The 16,032-nt window shown below is 42.7% G+C and overlaps 1 protein-coding gene across 2 annotated transcripts; it reads right to left on the bottom strand.

Annotated features, from left to right (window-relative positions):
* Nucleotides 1–1,594: 1,594 nt before the first annotated feature.
* LOC127213023 (killer cell lectin-like receptor subfamily B member 1F) lies at nt 1,595–15,752 on the bottom strand. 2 transcript variants are annotated; one of them, XM_051173254.1, is made up of 7 exons: nt 15,633–15,752; nt 12,092–12,214; nt 7,826–7,924; nt 5,167–5,241; nt 4,499–4,653; nt 3,103–3,218; nt 1,595–2,438 (listed from the first exon to the last, which is right to left on the bottom strand). In XM_051173254.1, the coding sequence occupies exons 2-7, from the start codon at nt 12,174–12,176 to the stop codon at nt 2,315–2,317; spliced, it is 654 nt and encodes a 217-aa protein (XP_051029211.1). In that variant the 5' UTR covers nt 12,177–12,214; nt 15,633–15,752; the 3' UTR covers nt 1,595–2,314. The 2 variants fall into 2 exon arrangements, with proteins under 2 accessions (XP_051029211.1, XP_051029212.1); XM_051173255.1 differs by lacking the exon at nt 5,167–5,241.
* Between the last annotated feature and the right edge of the window lie 280 nt (nt 15,753–16,032).

Genomic DNA, 16,032 nt, shown 5'->3' with positions numbered 1-16,032 from the left:
TACTTTGGGACCATGGAAATGCCTTGGTGCATACCTGTCCAAACAATTGGATCCTGAAGCCTTGGGATGCCCCACCTGTCTAAGACTTATGGCAACTACTGCTAGTCTAATGAGACCAAAACAAGCAAGTTAACTCTGGGTCAGGATCTTATACTCACATCACTGCTGATGAGGCCCTCCTCTGAGTAACACTGGCTGTCTAATGCCTGTGTGACCCAGTACCAGGCCCTACTCCTAAACCCACCTCAAGGTGCTCATCCATGATTGTCCCCAGATGAAAGATTAAACCAGGTATGTGGGAGCTTCCCAAACCAGAGAGCATAACTGACTGATCTGACTCAGGCTCTCAGATGGGGAAAGGGATAGCAAAGCAACCCTGACAGTTGCTTTGCTTTTGCTATGGTGTGTGTCCATGATCTATAGAGACAGAGAGCTTTTAACTACTGGGGGAAAGGACATTAAAAACAAAGAGAAAATCTTGGCCCTCCCAGGAATTTTGGCTTCCTCTGTGAAGCACTATACCTTCTAAGTCAAAAAGTAACAGGGCCACTGGCCTGGCTGCCTAACAAATGGCCCTAAGACCAGTGGGGTTGATTGATAGTCAGAGGACATATCCTGAACTCACGGTACAACTAAAAAAAAGCAGAGGATGCAAAAGGAAAAAAAAAAACCTGGACAGCTCAATCCCACAGGTTGGTAGACAACAGATGTGGCCCATATATCCTTTTTAAACTATTGTTTCGGTGGGAGCAAACCAGCGTTTGGCTGGGAGCAGCCGCTGTGGAGGTCTCTGTCCAGTATCGCTTCCACCTGCCCACAAGCATATGGAATATCTTTGCAAACCTCTTTAAGGGCCTCTTTGGCGAAAAAGGAAATGTGCATTCTCATGGTGGGCCTGGATGCTGCAGGGAGGACAATTCTACACAAACTGAAGCTGGGTGAAGCTGTAGCCGTGAGTCCCACCATTGGTTTCAATGTGGAGACAGTTGAGTACAAGAATTTCAGCTGCACCGTGAGGGATGTGGGTGGCCAGGACAAGATAAGGCCGCTGTGGCGCCATTACTGCCAGAACACCCAAGACTTGATCTTCGTAGTGGACAATAGTGACAGAGAGCGTGTGAATCAGGCCGGTGAAGAGCTCATGAGGATGCTAGCCAGGTTTTTATTTAATGTAAATAGTTTCTGTTTCCACTGAGGCAGTCCCTGATACTCCTACACAGTATTACCTGGCTTTGTTATTGTAAAAAAAAAAAAAGAATCAACTCACTGTCGGTGCTAAGAAGGGGTTTGGGTGCAGACACACCTTTAATCGGGCCACACCTTCTTCTGGAAACCTATGCAAAGACATGAAAACTTTTGCTTTTAGGCTACCTGCTCTAGCCTTGCTAGTGATTCCATGTATTCACTGGCATTGGAGCCTACTTCTTTATGATCCCAGTGTCTACCAAAGACAAGCTGACACACAGCCTTATGGACTTTCCATTCATAGTCAGCCATTGCAGGGTTAGTTGAACCATAGCCTGTAAGTCATTCTAATAAATCCTGTGTGTGTGTGTGTGTGTGTGTGTGTGTGTGTGTGTGTGTGTGTGTAAAGAGAGATTTTTTTCTATAAGTTCTACTACTCTAGAGAACCCTGATAATATGGACGTGACAAGGGCCCTTAACCACTGAGCCATGTTTTGTTTTGCCAGAACAAGAACTTGGAGGAGAAGAGACCCTCCTGTCTCACAGCTCTGCAGGCTCACAAGCCCAGGACCAATGCACCAGCATCTGCCCAGGTTCTGGTGGTACATCCCTGCAGGGTGGGAGGCATCACATGGACAGAGCTCAGTTTATCTAGCATTACTGTCAGTATCATATTAGTCAATTTGGAGGTGTCAATAAAAACAAACTCTTCCCTTCCCAGCTCTGAGCCTCTGGTGTCAGAGTAAAGACTTTAATCGAGGAGGTTCTACAGCCCAGATGTGAGATGGCTTGGAGTGCAGGGTAGAAATGAGGGCTTTATAAGCAATTTTCTGCAGCTGTTTGCAAATGACTCAGTCATGGAGGTCAGCAAAGGCCACAGTACACCCTGCTGGCCTGGGCTTTCTCCTGTAGAGCACCTGTCTCAGAAGGGTAAATCTGTGTCGGTGTACATTTACAGAATAAAGACTTTGGACCTGAGCATCTGTAAGAGTCACAGAGGTTTTATAGTGCATACTTTGTATTGCTGTGCTGGGAGGGCCGACAGCCTTGACAGTTCAATGCAGACATCTGGTGTGGAAGGTAAAGTAATAGAGATGAGCTTTGCAATCAGGAGTCAGGACACAGGATTTCAGACACGTTTCAGTTTTTTTTGGCAGATCCAGCGGTTGTCTGCAGAGCAGAAGTCAGAAAACACTTCTGTCTGTGAGATGACACCACAGCTGTTGTCTTCATTAGTGCCCATGATTTGTACTCTAAAGAGCAAAGAAGAGCTGCACCTAGCGTTTAGGATTTTCTTACAATCATCGCCATCAGCCATTATTCTTCTTTAGACTTTAAAGGATGCTGTAGATTACACAGTGTGATGAAGAGATGGCTGAGAGGTGAAGAGTGTTTACTGCTCTTGCAGAGGACCCAGATTCAAGGTCCAGGAAACACATGGAAGCTCACAACCACCTGAAACTCCAGTTCCAAAGAATCTGATGCCCCCTTCTGACCTTTATGAGCCCATGCAATACAGCATACACATACATACACTCAGGTATACAAAAATAAAACAAAAGAAAGATTTTAATTTTATATAAGTGTAGAAAGTATAAAACTGAAAAAAGAAAGAAAAAAAACTTTGCACTCCAGATAGGAATTTTAAGATATTTTATCTCCAACCCTACGAAGTTAATCTTGTCCTTTAAAAGTCTATTGGAAATAAGTACAAACACACATGCGCACACACACATACACAATTATAAAGGATCGATGTCTACCTTGTACATGAAAATTTTCAAACAATCTGGAAACTGTCTTTTCAGCCTATTCTGACCCTCTCAAGAGTTTATAAACTTAATTAAAACTACAAAATTAAATTTTCAATGACATGGATGTGAACTGAATATTCAAACTAGCTCATTTAATACTTACCGATCAGGATTTAAAGTAGAGCCATTTACCCACTTCCAAATCTTCTCCACTGGTACATAGTTTAGTCCAATAAAAAACTGATGTCCTTTTCTCTTTGAGAAAGCATGAATGAATCTCTATAATTAAAACATAGTGGGAGACTTAATCTTCAATTGTTTATTCCTGACTTATTTGCTTCTACTAACTTTCTAAAACACCGTTGCTGCTATTTGAAGTCCATGATACCTCCTCACCAGCATAATTCTCTCTCCTTCGTGAAAGTCATCCCTCTGTATTTGTACTTTTATTAAATCATGGATCCAATTAGTCTCTCAGACTATGGGGAGTTTAAAACCCCAGTCTCCACTTCCTCAGCACAGACAAGTGGTTACAGTCCAGAGATGCCAGCACAGCTTTTACAAAGGGTTATGTTCTACATGGTATGTACTCACTCACATATGGATTGTGACACAGAGCAAAGGATCACCAGCCTGCAATTCATACCACCAGAAAAGCTAGGATACAAGGAGGACCCTAAGAGATTCATACAAGGTCTCCCACAGAAGGGGAAAGGGACAAGATCTCCTGAGCATATTGGGGGGGGGGTGAGTGGAGAGGGAGTTGGGAGAAAGAGAAGGGGAGAAGAGGAGGGGAGAGGAGAACATGAGGGAAAAGGAGGATTGAATCGGAGGATGAATAGATGAGAGCAAGAAAATAGATACCATGATAGAGAGAGCCATTACAGAAAACTAACTCTAGAGAAATGTCCAGAGAGGCTATCTTAAATGCCCTTCCCTGATAATGAGATTGATAGCCAGCTTATATGCCATCCTAGAGCCTTCATCTAGGAGCTGATGGAAACAGAAGCAGACACCCACAGCTAAACACTGAGCTGAACTCCTGGAATGCAGTTGCAGAGAAAAAGGAGTGATAAGCAAAAAGGTCAAGACCTGGCTACAGAAACCCACAGAGACAGCTGACCTGAACAAGGGGGAGCTCATGGGCACCCAGACTAATAGCTGGGAAACTATCATAGGACTGACTCAGACCCCCTGAAAATGGGTCTTAATTAAAAGGCCTGGGCAGTGTAACGGACCTCTGGCAGTGGAACCAGGATGTATCCCTGGTGCACAAAAGGACTTTGGGAAAACATTCCACATGGAGAGAAAATCCCTTAACCTAGAGACAGGAGGCAGGGCCATGTCCCTACTCCAAATGACTTGACAGATTTTGATGATCCCTCCTGGAAGGCATCACCCTCCCTGTGTGGGTAGGGAATGGGAGGGGAGGGGATTGGGGGCATGAGAGGATGGGAGGATGGGAAGGTGATGGAACCGGGATTGATATGTAAAATAAGAAAAATAATAAAAGAATAATAGTGAGGAAATAAAAAGGTTATGCTCTAACAGAAATTTACCAGTTCTCCTTCATCTTCAATGATCAGCAAAGTGGCCTCTTTCTCAGAGCAGTCAGCCAGACCCTCGGCCCAAGGTCCGGAAGTTTGAGAAATAAATAAGCATTTCTTCCGGTATGAATGCCACTCTCTCGGGCACTTGAGCATGGCTGATCCCCCTAGAGTAAGAAAGAAGATTATTTATTTCTGCCCTGTTCCTGCTGCACCACAAGCAACTCCACACAGCAGCTTCCTTAGAGCATGCTGGAACAAGGTTAATGCTGCCATGTGTCAGTAATCCTAATTAATAACACATATTCATTTTATGTGCTGTTTCTATTAATTCAGACAAAGTAAAATGTTTGGCATGTTCATAAAAATGACCAAATATTCAACTTCTTAACTTGATATTTGCCTATTAAGGGTCAAGTACACCAGCAGCCTGAAGCAGCATGGCCAGGTGCCTAAGATCATAGACTTCAAGGTCACACAGCTTCAGTGAAGTTCCCAGCACCAAGCTCGTAAACTGCGTGACTCTTCACGAGTTTTTAACATGTTATGGCTGTTTTCTCAGTCAAACTGAGGTGACGTAGTGCCTTCATGGAGGGATGTTCTGAACATTGGCTGAGGTAACTCACAGTACTTATCAAGAATCCCCTCTTATTCTCAGGAAATTCAAGCCACACAATTACCTGCTGGTTCAGTCCTGTTCTCTTGAGTAGCCACACTGAATTTTGCTATTGGTGGGTTTTGCACTAAGAATCGCACTAGTAAATAAGAAAACACACAAAGAGAATCAAATGCTGAAACGAATGGTAGAACATGTATTTTATTTCTCTGTTGCGGGATTTTTGATCACTCTGTGAACCCCAAGATTGTGTTATTAAGATAGGTCAAGAGGCAGAGCAAGCAACCAGTTGACTGGAAGTAACCATAGAGAGTGAGGGAAAGTCAGGAGTTTGGAGAGAGAGAGGCACAGGAAGTAGAAGGGAGGGACATCTGGGTAGAGGAAATTTTGTTTCAGATGGTTTCTTTGGTCTGAGAGCACACAAACAGCGACACAGAGACTTATTGTTAATTATGAAAGCTTGGGCTTAGCTCAGGCTTGGTCCTAACAAGTTCTTAGAACTTAAATTAGCCCATACCTTTTAATCTATGTTCTTTTACGTGGTTCAATTACCTTTAGTCTACATTGCCCATCCTGCTTCCTCTGCATCTGACTGGTGACTCTGCCTTTCTTCTTCCCTGACGCCCCTCTGTCCCCAGAAGTCCTGCCTAACTACTGATCATTCAGCTCTTTATTAAACCAATAATAATGGCAAAACGTTTTCATACAATGTAAAGGAATATTCCAAAACAAAATATGGGACTAGGAAGATTGAGTCAGGGAATAAATAGACTAGAAGAGAGAGAGAGATTATGATAGAGGGAGCCATTGTAGGTTTGAAGAGAAAACTGACTCTAGAGAAATGTCCAGAGACCTACAACGATGACCCCAACTAACAATCTGAGCAACAGTGGAAGGGCTACCTTAAATGCCTTTCCCTGATAATGAGATCGATAACTAATTTATATGCCATCATACAGCCCTCATCGAGTAGCTGATAGAAACAAAAGCAGACACCACAGCTAAACACTGAGTTGAACTCCTGGAATCCAGTTGCAGAGAGGGAGAAGTGATAAGCAAAAAGGTCAAGACCAGGCTACAGAAACCCACAGAGACAGCTGACCTGAACAAGGGGGAGATTATGGATCCCCAGACTGATAGCTGGGAAACCAGCATTGGGTGGACTCAGACCCCCCCTGAACATGGGTCTCAGTTAGAAGGCCTGGGCAGTCTAAGGGACCTCTGACAGTTGAACCAGGATGTATCCCTGGTGCACGAATGGACTTTGGGAGCACATTCCCCATGGAGGGACACTCTCTTAGCCTAGAGATAGGAGGGAGGGCCTAGGCCTTACTCCAAATGACTTGACAGATTTTGATGATCCCTCCTGGAAGGCATCACCCTCCCTGTGGAGTGGGGGTGGAAATGGGATGGGAGAGGGGATGGGGGCATGGGAGGGAAGGAGGGAGAGGGAACTGGGATTGATATGTATAATAAGAAAAAATAACTCAAAACAAAAAAAGAAAGAAAGAGAAGGAAGGTGAGCCAGCTGGTTTCTCTGCCCCTCTGAGCTAGCAGGTTTCACCCCAGCATCTGGCTCCTGAGTCTTTGATGGGAGATGTCATTATGTATATTTGTTTCTCATACTGGTTAATGGATAAAGCACTGTTGGCCAATAGGAAAGGAAGATAGGAGGGACTAGGAGACAAGGAGGAAAGAGGAAGTAGGAAGGAGGAGCCAAGATGGAGAGTCTGGAGAAGGCAGAACTGCCAGCCACCTCTAGTTGGTAAGACCACGTGAAATACATAGATCAACAAAAATGGGTTAATACTTAAGACAGAGCTAGCCGATAAGAAACTAGTACCTAGCCAACAGAATTATATCTAATACAGAGTCTCTGTGTGTTAATTGGGGCTGCCGCGGCAGCAGGACAGACCAGCGGCGGCAGGAGGAAAAACCATACTCCTTACAAGTCTTTATTGGTAAAATTTAAAAAAATAGAGATTTAGTCAAAAATAGCATTTGCCACTGTACATGGAGGTGGCTGAGACAGTGGCAGAGGTGGGCAGTGGGACATGAAGGCTCCCTAGGGCCTCAACAGCAAGGTGATGACTGGAGGTGTAGTCAGCAGCTGAGGCATTGGTAAATTCAGGCACAGTCACTGTAGATAAACAATATTTCTCACTCCAGGAAATCAAGTCATTTAAAACCTGAATATATGGACTGAGGATAAAAATATCAACAAACTGGATTAAGGGACAAGTGTGGAGGCAGAACATATGAACGGAAAAGCAGGGAACACACGGATTCACACAATTCTGAGGTTGCGTAAGATCTGGTTGACAAGTCAGTTAGTCTGTGGGCGCTGCTGACACTCTTAGATGGCTCAGTCACACCCGAGCTTGCTCACCTTCAGCCACACCCATCCCAAGAGAAGGTTTAGAAGACATGTAATAAGGTAAATATGGAGACTTTTAGTCATAATTTTTGTGACATTCTCTACAGTTCTAGGTGCACATATGACACACTAAGGTGTGTATTATAAGAAGCATTGTTATAAGTAATGTTTCTCAAGAAATTAAGAAGTATGGGAGAATTATTAAGTTTCCATAGTGGACAAGGGATGCTGTCCTATAACATTCAATGTCTTTGACATTCCCCTAGGCTCAAGGTGTCCAAAGGCTCTGAAGAAGACTAATGCTTATGTGGGGAAATTATGAAGCAAAAACAATAGCCTCACTTACCTAAGACACTGAGTCCAATCAGGCTCAAGAAAAGAAGGATCAGCCCAGCACAGCTGAGTTTCAGAGCCAACTTATGCCAGTGTGGGCACTGACAGGCATCTAGGAAGTACAAAGAATACATTTGTTAAATCCACTTGAGAACATATGAGACAAAAGTCAACGGTGGATTTGTCACCTCATAAGACCTCCCTTAACAACAAGGACTCTTTCTAATACTCCCAGTGGACTGACTGAAACTGGAGATAGTGTTTTTCTCTGTGTGCACTGTTTTACAAACAGGTACATACACATACACACACAAAGCACTATTTAATAAACAGTAGCTTTCTTCCTTCTTTTCTTCTTTCTTTCTATCTTTCTTTTTCTTTCTTTCCTTCCTTCCTTCCCTCTTGCTTTCTTTCTTTCTTCTTGCCTAAAAGCATTTTTGTTTTGTTGTTTTTGTTTGGGTTTGGTTTGGTTTATTTTAACGAAATATAAATTATTTTAGTGACTTTGGAAATCACTGTTTCTTATCCCTAAGATGTAAGAAGCTGCAGAGATACCCTGTCCTGGAAGATGGGCTCATTGGGACTGTTCATGAGATTAGATCGAAGAGAACAGTCATTAATCATTGAAGAGGCCACATGAACATTAGTTTTATAAAAGTCTCTGCTTTAGGGTCCACAGAATGCTATGTCATCCTCACTGTTCAAGACATGTCAATGGCTTTTCCCTCAAGACAATGTGGGCCTATGGAATGTCTTCCAAATGCCTTTCCATCTGTCATCATTCATCCTGACTTGATCTCCACGGCTCACCAGGCATGCAAGTTCACATAGAGCATGACAGGTATATTCCCCCTTTGCATTTGCAGGTCTAGCTTCCCAGAGGACCCATCTCTCAGATACTCAGTCCAGTCTCCCAACAACATCCAGAACATGACTCCAGCATCATGCCTGCCATGATCACTCCGCTTGATGTGAAGCCATCTCTAAACAAAAACCTTAATTTCCATTTAAATGATTTTTCTTGCTGGCATTCAATATCACACACTCTCTGAGGCAGGTGTTCATATCTCACTGACTACACACAGACAGTCATATAAACTCTACAAGGAAAAGGATAGTTCCTTTTGTTTACAGATGCAACCTCGTCATCTAGAGCAGTACTTCCTTCACACATAGTAGGTACTTATCTCTGAGTAAATGCATGCACATTTTATTCTTCCTCCTATCAAAGCAAACCTTTGGTCACTTGGCTACAAAGCAGGTCACTTCCCATGTCACTTTTTCTGTACTGGGGGAGCTAACCACTATGCTGTGAATTACCTGCAGTTGGTTGTTTAGCTAAGTTGGTCAAGGTTGTTTAATTTTTTCACTACTGTGTTTGTCCTCTGGTTTTTTTCTACTGCCTTTGTTCTTTAGGTTTCTGTTCAAGCTGATGGTATGTAAGTCTCTAGATTTGGAATCATGAATAGTAGTGTTGAGGAAATCTCATTGACATTCTTAGCCTTTGCTTTCTACACCCATTTCAGCAAGGCCCTTCCCATCATTAACCATACCTCTTCCTATCATTGCACAAATAGAATACTCCCAGCAGTGTCGAAACCTCTTTCCCCTCACCCTCATGTGAAGACAACAATGAGCTGATCTGATGACTCTAAGACATTTTCCTGATTGTAACTTTTATAATTTAATAGTTCCTAACAAAAGTCCTGAAATGTTGATAATCACATCATTTTCAAAATATCGTAATAATGTCAAATTGAAAATGTTACAATGTCATTGGTTTTAGTAAGGTCACAGAATACAAAACTATATCATGACAATTTGACACATTTCTGCCTCAGTTTCTGGTTCCTTTTTCATAACCCCCCCCCCTTGTCATGTTATCCTTTGAGTATTAATCAGCCTTACCCATCATCCTTTTGAGTGTTACTGAGTCTTGCACATTTCTTTCACGCCAATTACTAACCTCTCTGTCAGAGGTGAGGGTTGATTTACCCAGTGTTGACTGCTAGGGGTGCAGCTGCCCTAAGGCTGAGTTAAATTGTTTGTGTTCTGTACCAGTGTCTGGAATGGGCAAGCTCTTACCACAAGTCTATAGTGTCTCTACCTCAGTCTTCTGTTCACATAGGGAAAATACTATTTCTTCAGGGTCTTGCAACTATAACTGAATAGAAGAAGCTCTGTCCGTGTGTCATGAAGGCTACTTGAATAAAATGGTGATGTGTAAGGTTTTTTTCTCTCTGAAGTTGCAGTTACCTGAAGGCAAGATAACCTTCACTAGTCAACACTAATAGAACCACTGCTTCAGAACAATAGGTTCTTTTTTATTAATTAATTTGTGTGTGTGTGTGTGTGTTTAAGAGAGAGAGAGTATTGTGATGAATGTGTGAGTGAGCATATGCCTGTAGGTATGTGTGAATAAGTGTGTGTGTATGGATTACTATCTGTGTGTAACTATAGGTGTCTACCTCTTTGAGAATAATTGCAGGTGTGTGTGTGTGTGTGTGTGTGTGTGTGTGTGTGTGTGTGTATGTGTATCTCTACATGTGGCTACAGGTGTGTGCATGCCACACTAGGTGTAGATATCAGAGAACAGCTCTTAGGAGGTGGTTGTCAGGTTTTTAAAGCAAGTGATCTCACCTGAGGAGTCATCCCACCATCCCAAAGCAATCATTTAAAACTGAAATATTCCAGAATGGCTAAGACAAAAAAAAATAGCTTATGTTGGAGAGGATGTGGAGTCAGGAGAATATTCCTCCACTCCTGATAGTAGTGCAAACTTGTATAGTTGCTTTGGAAATCAGTATTCACTTTCTCAGAAAATGGGGAATCAATCTACCTCAAGACACAGCAATACCACTCTTGGGCAAATACCCAAAGGATGCACACTCATACTACAAGGATGCTTGATTAACAATAATCATAGCAACTTTATTTGTAGTAGCCAGAACCTGGAAACAACCTAGATGCCCCTCAACCAAAGAATGGATTAAGAAAATGTGGTACATTTACACAGTGGAGTACTACTTGGCTGTAAAAAAATGATGACCTCATGAAATTGCAGGCAAACGATGGAACTATAAAAAACCATCCTGAATGAAGTAACCCAGACTCATAATGACAAAAACAGTATCTATTCACTCATAAATGGATATTAGATGTAAAGCAAAAGATAACCAGACTATAATCCACAGAGAAGGAAGACCCTAAGAGGGACACATGGATCACCCTGGGAAGGAAAATTAGATGAGATCCACTGAATAAACTTAGGGTGTGGGTGTTAAGGGGAAGGAGGATGAGAACGTGAGTGAGTGCAATGGTTGTGAGGGATGCAGTGGAAGAGCAATGAAAGAGACATCTTAATAGAGAGAGCAACTATGGTGATAGGGAGAATCCTGGTACTAGGGTAACTCCCAAGAATACACAGGGATGACCCCAGCTAAGACTCTTAGCAATAGTGGAAAGGATTCCCAAACTGACCAAGCCCTGTAATCAGATTGGTGACTACCCCACCTATCATCATAGTAATTGATGGAACCAGAAACAGAGATTCACAACCAAGCATCAGGCTGAGCTCCGGGAATCCAGTTGATGAGAGGGAGGAGGACATACATGAGCAAGGGAGACCAAGATTACCAAGGGGAAATCTACAGACCACTCTGGAGAACTGTGGGAGAACTGAAGAATTTAAACTGAATAGGAGAAGCTCTGTTTATGTTTCAACCAAGCTCGTGGAAACTCATGAACTCTAGACCTACAGCAGTGGAGACTCCAGGGGACTGAACTAGGCCCTCCATATGTGGGAGACACTTGTGAAGCTTGAACTATCTGAGGGGCCCCTGGCAGTAGGACTGCATTACAAACCTGGTACATGAGCTAGCTTGTCGGAGCTGATTCCCTATGGTGGGATGGCATGCTCAGCCTTAAGGCATGGGAGAGGGGCCTGGCCCTGCCCCAACCTGTTGTGCCAGAATTTGTTGACTCCTCATGGGAGCCCTTACTCATGAGGAGGAGTGGACTGAGGCAATGGGGGGGGGGGGCGGGAGGAGGGGTGAGAGGGAGAAATGTGGTTGGAATGTAAAATTAAATTTTAAATTATTTTTAAAAACTGAAATATATTTTTTTGGTTGTGAGCCTAGCCTTTAATGGTTGAGCCATCTCTCCAGCCCTCAAATTTAAATTTAAAAATAAAAAAAGATAAAAACAAAACTGAAATATAATGAAAATCTTAACTCTAGATGATACTCAAATGCCAAAAAAGAGAAATAAAGTCACTTACTTGAGGGAAGAGATGAGGGTGATACAGGCTGATACTCTGGGGTCCTAGATGTCTTTAAACTGCCATAGACTCTTGATGAGTCCATTGTAGACACAAGATGTAAACTAAAAACAGTGACAAGCTCTGAGAGGCGAAAGGAAATCCGGTATGAACACTCTGTTCTCTTCGTCCACAACCACCCACACTTGTAATTAAGGGTTTTCCCACAGGTACTGAACACGGTGTCCATTATGACCACACAGTTTCCACGTTCTTTCAAACAGAAGATGTAATATGTGATCAATCTATTATGAACTTTTTGTTATTCTTCCTTTAATCATCTGTTTTAAGTTACTTTTCATAGCACAGGTAAACAAAGCAATCAATATTGAATTAAAAATCTGAGGAATTCTCCCCACCACACTACACTCCCAGGAAATACTCTGTGTCATGTTGTGAAAATAAAAATGTGTGAAAGTCCTTGGTGCTATTTGACATGAATTGAAACTACAAAATCCTCCAGAAACACCCATGCTGTGAAGGAAGCTGTGAAACATAGAAATGAAAACATGAATGTGGATCTTAAAAGAATAATAATTAACAAAAAGCATGATTGATACGACAGGAACAATAATGATGAGGGAGCTTCCAGCATTGTCCTGAAACTCCATGCAGGTACAGCAATGTTCACCTGAGTTGAGGATTTCCTCTCTCAGAGCTACAGAGGCTGGAGCACTTAGGTTTGTGGGATGTGCTAACTCCTCCAAGGAGTTTCAGGCCTTGCGCCTTAGAGCAACTACTACAAATTCCAAGTCAGGCATCCTCATGTCACAAGTGAAAAAGAAGAAGAAAGTCACTGTCTGTAGTCACAGTGGAATTGTATCAGGCACTCACAGCTCCATGACGGTGGCATCATTCTGCTGGATGTGAGTTCCAGAAGACAAGAGGTGCACACTCACAGTGTGGGGAGCATGCTCGTGCCCCGAGACCACCGATGATGATGAAGTGAGGGGAAGCATGTGTTAGGGTCTCACACTGCACTGAAGATGCAGTGAAGCCTCCTCAGTTGTCACTCTTTGATGGCAACCATTTTATTCAATGCCAATTCTGCCACATTTTTCAACCAAACCTAAGATCATGACTAGTGTATAAGAGAAACCCTATCTCAAACCCCCCAAAGAAAGAAAGGAAGAAAGAAAGAAAGAAAGAAAGAAAGAAAGAAAGAAAGAAAGAAAGAAAGAAGTTGTAGTGTAGGAAATTTGTTAATGTTAAAGTTCCTGCCACATAAACTCCTTCTTTTTCAACATACTGTAGCTTAACACGGGTAATGTGTGAATAGGCATTCCAAGTATGAAGTTTGCTCAGTAGCACACTTAAGTAGGCAATCCTTCAGCCAATAAAAGCTGAGGGGATAAATTAGAAATGTCAATAGACTGAACAGAAGTCTGATGCACTAAGCAGAAGATTCAAACGGTGCTGTGAGAACACTGAAAATTAGCTGTTTGTGGCTACTGGGAATTTGCAATAGCTCTGCTAAGAATAACAGATTTGAGGTGAGATTTCTAGTAAAGATGATTACAAACGCTTTTATGCCGCAAAGTGTGAACTAAGTGGAAAAAAAAACAACCAGAAGCTAGCATCACTTGTCCACATAAGTGTGAAGCAAACTGACCACTTGTCAGTTACAGGATATCAGAAGAAACGCCAACTACTGTATAGTTATACAGCCATCATTGCATAGATAAAAATGAAACCCTCCTGAGAATGCACTCCTAGAGAATTTAGCTGTGCTAATGATGTCCTTCGATCACCTGATTGCCAGAATGATATTTTAGTATATTATTAATATGTATCTGAATTCAGAATTACCTTACCCTTGTCACAATAAAACAGATGGAAAGAGACAGACAGACAGAATTGTGGAAGAGATTACAACATGGCATAACATATAAATAATGTGATACTAAATCAAAGTAAGTAAAATGGAGAGTGGTTGTAAGTAACCCAGGGGGTTAGAGTGTGGGAATAGAGGAATTAATACTGAGTGTCTCAAGAAGAAATAAAGACAAGTTTCAAGCTAGAAGCCTCTTTTCATATCAAGTCCTTCCAGGTTAATAATGGGAGTTAAAAGTACAGACAGGTGTGCCTCGTTCATAGACTTCTTGGTATGGGATCAACAGGTTTCAGATGTAACTTTGGAGGTTTGGGTTCAGAGTTTTAGCATTGATAAATGCAACTTTGATAAACTGACAAAGCACTGGGTACAATTTTCAGGCGTTCTTAAATTTATGTGGATTTTACTGGTCCTGGAGTTTAGGAGTACGTGGATGCTTCTTCAGCATTACTGTATTTCATCTAGACACGTATGACAATACTCTGCTGAAAGTTCCTCTCTGAATTCCTCTCTGAAACAAGTTAACATGAAAGAGGATATGGAGCCTTGCAGGCACATTCAAACTCCCACCTCCTCCACTTGCCCAACCTCTTTTGGTCAGTGAATTTAGACTTAAAGATGTGTTTCATCTGGCCAATACCAGGCTCTATGAAAAATATTCATGCCTTTTAATCCAAAGCCAAAGCCTTTTGCTATGACACCAAGGTAAAAGTCTGTTATACAGCTGTTATACAGGCACCTGCATGTTCCTGGAAAAGGAAGCCACAGGGGGTCAAGCCCAACTCACAGGGTCCCTCCAGATACACCATTCCTTGCACCAGCCTGGTCCTCCAAATACATCAGACCCTGCACCAGCTTTGAGGACACCAACTGGACAAAAACTGGCAGGTTGACTTTACCCACATGCCCACTCATAAAAAACTCTGTTATCTCCTAACTCTTGTTGACACTTTTACAGATGGACGAATTTCCTACCGCCAGCGAAACAGCAGGTGTGATGGCTCAGGTGCTCCAGAAGAACACGTCATCCCTCAATTTGGCATGCCAACCCCACCAGCCCCTGGGACATCAGTGCTGGTAACACCTCTCCAGACTCAAGGGCATCTGCTCTTTCATCGGGCTCATTCACCCTTGCCTCTTCTGTATAACCAAAGCACATCTCTGTTCCATTTTTTCCATGGCTAGCCCCATTCACAGAGCCAGGGTTAATGATCTATCTTTTCTCCTAGCAACATACTTTCTCTGCCTCCTCAAGAAGCAGTTTCCTGAGGTCTCCAAGATGGAAGCTTACCAAATGCTTCTCCAGCCATACCCCCCCCCCACTGAGCATGAGCTCAACTGATTCCCAACTCCCTCTCCCCACATCATCTTTTCCCGGCATGAAGTAGCCAGACTTGAATCAGCATCCACATATACCCAAAAGGTTGGGATGTTGGGAATCTCCCCTGGAGCTGCCCTCTCCAAACTCTATCCAAAGAAAGCCCGCCAAGCAGCAACTACACCCCCAGAGGGTACTTAAGGTCTGTCCCACAGACTTCCCCTCATGGTTCCCCTTGTGTCTTCTCTTTCCTGGGACCACCCAGGAATGCTTTGCTCAGATTTGGCCTGATCTGATTTATTGCATTGGTGGAGAAACCCAATACCAGGTTACAGGAACTTTTCACCTACCCCACTGTGTGCTTGGTCTGTCGTGTTCTTTCAATACTCCATGTTCCCTTTGTGCATCACAGCTTGGTTAGCTTCCTGCTGACTTCATCCCATGTATGTTAGCTTTCTTCTGACTCTGTCCCCTGGAAATAGTGCAAAAGATGCTGTATTTCTTGTCAGGGTCCACAAGAATGTCTTTGATTCATCTTGACTTAAGGTCACAGAGTTCAAAACTATCCTTTCTCTTCCAAGTTATAGTAATAAGACCTAAAGGTGTAAGGCATGGCTACTGTAAGATATTTGGTCTTAGGCATCATGGATGTCTTATCTAAATAACAAGAGACTTGGTCTAAGGTGTGGTTACTTTTAAAACCATCAAGGCCAGATAATAAGAGATTTAGTCTAAGTATGGTTACTAAAT

This window comes from Phodopus roborovskii, unplaced genomic scaffold, assembly GCF_943737965.1.
Source record: "Phodopus roborovskii unplaced genomic scaffold, PHOROB, whole genome shotgun sequence".
In the NCBI taxonomy this organism is placed as follows: Eukaryota; Metazoa; Chordata; class Mammalia; order Rodentia; family Cricetidae; genus Phodopus; species Phodopus roborovskii.
This window is presented reverse-complemented; position numbering and strand designations above follow the sequence as displayed.